A 7,269-nucleotide genomic window follows, 5' to 3' on the forward strand; every position below is an offset into this window, starting at 1 on the left:
CCAACTAATAATTAGTTTTGAGTATAATTATGTACAAGTAGTAGACTTTTACCCAAAGATTCAAATAAAGCTGAATCTTAAGATTATTAATGTTGGAGGTGGGATTATTCTTATCCTATGTAACAGAAATTCTATTATATTTGTTAATGGGAATAAGTTTAATTCATATATGGCTGATTTAAAAGTTTATGTTAAATCGGATAGGATTTTTTAGAGATTCTAATAAGCGGAAGGATTGTTCTAGGATTTTCAACGAGTAGATAACTTGCAGCTATCAGAGATCGTTTTTCGAAGATATAACAAGTTTAATTGTTGATGGAAACAAGTCTGACTCATTGATCATTAACGGTTCAATCTTTTATTTGGATATAGAGTTGCAATCAATCCTCTTGTATTGTAGAGGGATGGTCGTGAGAAAGAAAATGGGAGAATGAGGAAAAGGGTGAGTGTTAGGGTGCCAGCCCATTTCATGGCTATGTTAAAGGGTATTTACGGTGATCATTTGTATGTGTTAGTTGTAGGGTTATCATGTCTGTCAGTAAATTAGGTAAATCTAGTGATTAAACTTGAGATTTAATTCTTACAAATCACTTGAATTTATCATAAATCTTATCTATATGATGTGGTTGATTTAAAAGCTTCTACCCAAAAGCAAAAATAAAAAGAACTTATATTCGAAAGAACAAAATTCTCCAGAGATGTTGATAAACGAAAAGATTATTCTATAATTTTCAACGGGTAGAGAGTTTACTACGGTCAAAGATCATTCTCTTTAGATATAACAAAATCAATAAAAAAATAATTTAAAAATTAAATTTTAAGGCGTACTTTGAAATGCATAATCGATTTTAAATGCAATTTGTGTAGTTAGATCAACGTAACTATTATAGTTTATCGATCCTATTGAATTGAATGTAAAGCTCCTGCGGCTTTTGACCTTAATGGTCAAGATGATAATAGCGTGCGTTTTTTTCTATTACATACCGGCCGCTATTCTGATAACGAATCACTGTTTAAATCTATGATTGGGTTTTTACTCTTTTGCTATTGTATTTGTTTCTTCTAAATGAATGCAATCTTATCTTTAATAAAAAAAAAGTATACGAAATTGAAAATAATCATTATAAACAGGAATCGAATCAGAAATCGACATTAGGGTTCGATTATCGTTTTGATTTTCCCTTTTTATTTACTAAGCTTAATATATTTCTGAAATCAAACCAGGCCATTAACTCGTTTCTCATCAACAGCATTGGAATTTCACTAGTCTTACGACTTCCATGGTTTCATCAAATATGCTCCAATACTTCGAAAACGGATGTGCTTCGATCTATGCCCAAACTCGTTTACGGGGAGCGAGATCCGATGTTTTTATTGCATCGATCTTGGCAGCCACGATGAAATCGTTCATGCTCAAGCCACCTGCGATTCAAGCTAATGGTAAGTAAAGGGCACTGCCAAAAGCAATGGAAGGGGGATGATTTTCATAGGCAGCTAAAGGAGAAACGGAAAGTTTACCGATCGAAGAAGTCCACAGTTCAGCTCGGACTTGATTCGGTTCTTCCAAGTGGAGACTTGGAAAATGACCGGTGGCTTCTGTAACCTTGTAGATCCGATTGACGAGTTCGACTCCGGATTTGAAATCTTTCAATTTCCACAAACACCGCAGTTTAAGTCCACCTTCTTCATCCAACAGCCTCCAGCCAACAACCTACAAAGTAAAAGCTATCTCATCGTGAACACAAATTCTCCGTAATAACTAAAGATGTTTATACTAGATGTTATCAGCAGTATCTTTCCATTGTCATCTGGCTTAAAAGCTAGCGGCCGAAAAATATTTAATCGAAATGTTAAGACTCTAGCAGGAGATTTGCCGCACTAAATTAGAGTACGGCCGCAAAAGAGACGATCGTGAGTTATTCGAGTTCGACACGGTAAAAACTCGGTTAATACTCGAATTGAATGAACTCGACTCGAGTTTGAACTCGAAACAGATTCTTAATGAGCCGAAACGAGTCACTCGATACCCGACTCAAAAAGCTTGCAAGCAAAAAATAACATATTAAAATTTTATTCTTTTAAATTAAATTACTAATAATATTAACATTAATATGTTGTATTTAAAAATTGTAATATAAGGTAAGATTTAGGTTTGAGCTTGAATTGAGTTCGAACTTCAATCGAACTAAGTTTAAAAATGTTTATGAATTTAAATTTTTTCGAGTTGGGTCGAGCTTGACAATTTTAAGCTGCAGGCTTTCTGGTCCGGTTTAGTTTTCGAGCCGAGTTAAACAATACAAGAGCTCGGAATTAGCTAATTTTCAGGCCTAAATCAGAGTCTTCAAAGCTGCTAATATAAGACATGAATCGGGGTTTTCTAAACATAGAATTATGATAATTTCCACACCGTAAATTTGAAATTTCAAAACAGATTGCTAAAAGTAATGAACAATAACTTCTAATTTGAAGGATGGCTAAAGCATCAACACAGCTAACAACGGAAACTAAAGAAAAATAATTCAATCCCATTAACATGAAATCACCATTAAAAAGACAAAAAAGGAAAAGGGTAATTGCAAAATAACCTTCATCAATAGAGCCTTAGCATCGTCGAGTGACATGGGAGGCTGCAAAGGAGAAACAGGGGAGCACACTTGCTGGGCAAGAGAGAGAGCCGTGGCATTGGGAATAAGGATCTTATGCTCGGTGTCAACATTTCCCAACACTTTTTCGGCAAACCCACTAGCTATTTCAGCTGGGAAAGGATCCCGAGCCCCGAAATCACCCAAGAAATCATCGGCGCTAATAGCTCGAGTTCTGAGGGAGACTCGACTCTGACCCTGAGTTGACGAATAAGAAAAACCAGTGACTAAGTGGTGGCGTGGAGAGGAGATAGGCGGAAGGAGAAGAGTAAGGGAAAGGTGTGCGGCGGAGGTGGAAGCCATCGGAGGTTGGCGGTTGAGGAAGCTAAGAAGAAGAAGGAGTTTGTGGTGGAAGCTTTATCTGGTCCCTTGAAAAGTGTGTCACGCAGCTTTAAAGCTGCGGCCCTCACACTGGTTGGTTGGTTGGTTCCTAACCATTCAATCTGCTAGTGGCTGGTGTTAGACGTGCAAATCAAAGGAAACTTTTCGATTGGGTAAAACTTCTTTTTTGGGTCACTAAACTATTGGGTTGATTTTATTTTGACCATTGAACTATGAATTTTGTCAATTAAATTACTAAATTCTATTAATTTAATCCTAATTTTAATTAAAAGTAATTTAATAATCTTCTCAGAGATGGTGGTACTTGTCATCAGCATACTAGTGAAAAATTAGAAAACTAAGGTGGGAATATCAACATAAATTTTTTTTTTAGAATAGACATATATATGACATATTTTTTTGTATGGATGGATATTAATAAAATTTCAGAGTGAAGATAATCAGTAAACGAAATTTGAATTGTAGAGTAGGTACCTAAGAAATGCATAGATTCACTACTGAATAAGAGAATTCAAACCCGCATAAGAGGACGAACCCAAATTTAATACTTGATTTATTATTAACAATATTTTATATATTATAGTGAAAATTAGAAAAATAAAGATAATATTAAAAATGTATAGAGCCATTATAGTTTATAGTTAATAACATTTTTCTATATGTTATTTTACTAACATACTCAAGAATTTTCGAACGCTCATGATAAAATTGTTCGCAATAAGTTTTAAATATATTAGTACTTGAATTAAACACATTCTTTTAAGTTGGTATATGAACTCTTTAAAACTGATAGTCCATTGATATTTGGACTAGACACTTCTCAAATTGGTACTTGAACTAGACACCTTCTCTCAAGTTGATACATAAAGAATATTAGCTCCCAAATTGATTACCTACGCAAATTCAATTTTGATTACATGAACTACGAAAATTCAAATTCTCCTAAATTGATAGCTGAACAAGACACCTTCCCCAAAATTTGCACTAAAGAATTTATGCTCCTGAATTGAATCTCGAACTCGAACTCTATCTACTACTTTGACACTTGTAAACGATGTTTTGATGACAAGACAAGATTATACCACGTATCAATAATGTTGTCGTTATGCTTATTTGTTTTTCTGAAAAAAATTGTAATGGTTTAAAGCCCCAAAAGCTTTTTATGCCCCAAAGGCTAAAGCCCTCAACATACAGTAAATCATTTGGAAAGTGCTGACCTTTCTATGCATTATATAATCTATGCGACAACCGTGAATATTTGCATAAACTCATCAACACCCAATTAATATTTCACTCCAATATTTGCCTCTTTTCTCCTGATTTGAACCAAACCATTGCAAAGATCAGATGAATGTATCCTATCAGACTCCAGCAAGCTCACAATTTGATAAAAAAAATTAAAAACAAAAAGCCGGCCAGCCCTTTGGCAGGCTATTCGTAGTTCGACTTCCTCCCTTTGTAACAACAACACAATGAAGCAATGGCCTTCTCAAAATTCGCAACTTTTGACAATGTGAGACCCATCCTAATAGGGTCTGTATCTCGTTGGGTGCCTGAACCTTGGAACCCTCCTGAATATTATTCGATAACAAGGTTATCTATTCGGCGGAAAACCTCGTTGGCCTGTATCCCTAAAATGGCCTTATCTCCCTGTGCTTGGGATTTATACATGGAAGTGAAAAGGATCTCCCTATGCTGGATTGCAGAGATCATAATAGGTATAATTCCCAAGCACATGGAGATCCTTTTTACAGAAAAAAGAACAACACTATTTCTAAAAGCCCGAAGTGAAACTAAATGTCAAGTTACCCTTTTTACCATGCAACAACCAAACAAAGAAAACGTGTTGGCATGCTTACCCATAGCTATATGGAGGATAGAACACGGGTGACGGCATAAAAGGTCTTCGGGAGCAAAATTATGGGTTGAGTCGCCTTCCTCGATACTGTTTCATTCCAGGAACATTTGTTCGTTTTGCAGACACCTGTATGTTAAACACCTCTTTATCATCATGCATGTCACATTAGTGACATAACAATCCACGAACTAATCAAGTTATAAACCTTCAATTGACGACCATGCAATTCTGATTCATTTAAAAGCACCGCGTATTGAACAGCATCAGTTTCCACAAATTCATCATAGGCAAATCCTTTGGGTTGACCAAACTTGTCGGTCAAAATTGTAACTCTGTTAACTGTTCCACAGGATTGGAAATGCTGTTGAACTTCCTCAGGCGTACACGTGTAGTCTACCTGTTGTCACAAAGATATAAAAAGAAACAAAAGGTTAGCCCACATTGAGTTACAGTACATTACATCGAGATCATTTTAATTATACACCTCAACAATCTATAAGTTACCTAAAGAAGCCAAACAACATAAAACGACGTGAAAATCTACATCCACATTTCCTCATAATAAGTTCTTAAGGGTCAAACTTATTTAAATAACAATGAACATCCTGTATTGTCCATGGAGATGCAAATAACAACTATGTTACTCCGAAGTATCAGTTAAGAATATGTATCGGACACAGGCATGATAAGATTTTTCTAGGTTTTCCATGTATTTGGAGAATCCTTGGAGGTCAACTTGGACGCTTAGCTACACGTTCGTACTTCAAACAAATGAAGAGTCGAAGAAGTATAGCATACAAAAGCATTTTCAAGCCAATATGCACAAGCATACAACATAATTAGGTAACAATCAAACTGGTAAATCTCTTCTTATCATCGATATGAATTCAACTGCAGATAATGTAAATGTCATGATTTAGCCAAACAGACAGATAAAAAGGCTCAAAATATTTTTTTAGAATGACATTGGAAAGGATTGATAAACCTCACTTACCGACATAAATCGAGCGGGAATCAGCTTCCTCCTTCTCGGCTTGGGTAGTAGAAGTACCAGCGGAATCTTCATATTCCTCCAGGAAAAGAAAGCAGAATCAAATCAGTTTCCTAGAAATAATAATTCACACGCACAACATTCCATAATTCATACATGAATATTCAAAATCGATAATAAAGTAAGCTTAATTTCTTTCTCAATTAAAGACAATTAAATCCAAATCGAAGTCAAAATTGTTTTAAAAAATAGGCAAAAAAATCAGATCGAATACAATTGTTTTTTCTAAAAAAAAACCCTTGGCCACCGTCCATTTCCTTCTCGACTTTAGCCTGCATTTCACGTAAAGCTCCGGCCTCATCCTCGATCTCCTTGAGTCTCTTTTTCATTTCCTCGAAGTCCTAGAATTAAATGTTTTAAACATTTTTCGATTAGACACAAAGCTCGGCTAAATCCCAGGGAAAATGGGCTAAAAGGTAAAGAAAATAAAAGAGGGCAACCTTGGAGTTGGAATGAGGATCGTGTTGAAGATCATGGTCGTTGCCTTGGTCTTCAGATCCACCAGGCATGTCCACGTCAGCGTCCATCTCACCTTCCTCATCGGGAATCTCGCCTCCGTACACCTCGTGCTCTTGCACTTCGTGTTGTTCCATTCTCTCCCTCTCTTTATCTTGGGTGCCGAGAGTGAAATTGATCGAATTAGGGTATTGCATTAATGTTTCTTAATGGAATTTAAACAAAACGAAAGAAAACAACGGTGGCTCTGAGATTCGGCGGCCTGTTCATTTGATTATATGTTTCTTCCAAGGATGATATTGGCAGAAGAAGGCTAAATTTGTATTTATAACTAACCCTTGGGGGTCGTTTTGGGTTTTAGTCTTCTGCTGAAAAAAGAGGCCTGATTTTATATTAGGCCTAGGCCCCAGCATTATATGATTATATCCCATCATTTTGTAGTTTACTATAATATCCTTCATCGTTATATTTCACAAAATCGAATTAATTTTATAGGGTAAAATTAATACTGTAAATGAGACGAGACAGATCGCGAGTTATTTGAGATTGATTCGGTCAATGCTCGATAAATACTCGGATCGAATGGACTCGAGTCGAGCTAGACTCGAATTCTTAACGAGCCGAGACGAGCTACTTGATACTCGACTCGAAAAACTCGTGAGCAGCTCGAAAATATAATATATTAATATTTTATTTATAAAAAAAAAATTATTAATAATATTAACATTTATGTGTTGATTGTTTTTAAAAAATACAATAAGGTTTTTATGTATTTAAGGTTCATGTTCGAGTTTGAGTTTGAAACTTCAATCTAGTTAAGTTTAAGGTTTTTTTTTTCATTTCGAGCCTTTTCGAGCTGCTCACGAGCTTCAGTTCAGGATTTCGAGTTCGAGTCGAGTTCCATTTCAGAGTTTTCGAGT

At 35.6% G+C, this 7,269-nt stretch overlaps 2 protein-coding genes across 4 annotated transcripts; both read right to left on the reverse strand.

Moving 5' to 3' along the window:
• Positions 1-1,182: 1,182 nt before the first annotated feature.
• Positions 1,183-3,018, reverse strand: LOC120117359 (probable pterin-4-alpha-carbinolamine dehydratase, chloroplastic). Its single transcript, XM_039137643.1, has 3 exons — positions 2,586-3,018; positions 1,519-1,711; positions 1,183-1,422 (listed from the first exon to the last, which is right to left on the reverse strand). Exons 1-3 carry the CDS (start codon positions 2,943-2,945, stop codon positions 1,331-1,333), a joined length of 645 nt encoding a protein of 214 aa, XP_038993574.1. The 5' UTR covers positions 2,946-3,018; the 3' UTR covers positions 1,183-1,330.
• A 1,169-nt stretch (positions 3,019-4,187) lies between these two features.
• On the reverse strand, positions 4,188-6,630 carry LOC120117106 (polyadenylate-binding protein 1-like). Of its 3 annotated transcripts, XM_039137441.1 has the most exons (6): positions 6,334-6,630; positions 6,132-6,234; positions 5,837-5,902; positions 5,048-5,239; positions 4,844-4,968; positions 4,200-4,555 (listed from the first exon to the last, which is right to left on the reverse strand). In XM_039137441.1, exons 1-4 carry the CDS (start codon positions 6,544-6,546, stop codon positions 5,217-5,219), a joined length of 405 nt encoding a protein of 134 aa, XP_038993372.1. In that variant the 5' UTR covers positions 6,547-6,630; the 3' UTR covers positions 4,200-4,555; positions 4,844-4,968; positions 5,048-5,216. The 3 variants fall into 3 exon arrangements, with proteins under 3 accessions (XP_038993371.1, XP_038993372.1, XP_038993373.1); XM_039137440.1 differs by having other exon boundaries at positions 4,188-4,968; XM_039137442.1 differs by having other exon boundaries at positions 4,228-4,968; positions 5,833-5,902; positions 6,334-6,625.
• Between the last annotated feature and the right edge of the window lie 639 nt (positions 6,631-7,269).

This window comes from Hibiscus syriacus, unplaced genomic scaffold, assembly GCF_006381635.1.
Source record: "Hibiscus syriacus cultivar Baekdansim isolate YM2019G1 unplaced genomic scaffold, ASM638163v2 tig00110319_pilon, whole genome shotgun sequence".
Taxonomy (NCBI): domain Eukaryota; kingdom Viridiplantae; phylum Streptophyta; class Magnoliopsida; order Malvales; family Malvaceae; genus Hibiscus; species Hibiscus syriacus.

Excerpts from the sequence above, each read along its gene's own strand:
- LOC120117359 (XM_039137643.1), bottom strand. The coding sequence starts at position 2,945 with ATGGCTTCCACCTCCGCCGCACACCTTTCCCTTACTCTTCTCCTTCCG. Across the intron at positions 1,712-2,585 it reads CTAAGGCTCTATTGATGAAG|GTTGTTGGCTGGAGGCTGTT; the intron begins GTTATTTTGCAA and ends TTTACTTTGTAG. Across the intron at positions 1,423-1,518 it reads ACTGTGGACTTCTTCGATCG|GTGGCTTGAGCATGAACGAT; the intron begins GTAAACTTTCCG and ends CTTGAATCGCAG.
- LOC120117106 (XM_039137440.1), bottom strand. The coding sequence starts at position 6,546 with ATGCAATACCCTAATTCGATCAATTTCACTCTCGGCACCCAAGATAAA. Across the intron at positions 5,903-6,131 it reads GGAAATGGACGGTGGCCAAG|ATTCCGCTGGTACTTCTACT; the intron begins GGTTTTTTTTTA and ends AGGAATATGAAG. Across the intron at positions 5,240-5,836 it reads TTCCCGCTCGATTTATGTCG|GTAGACTACACGTGTACGCC; the intron begins GTAAGTGAGGTT and ends TTGTGACAACAG.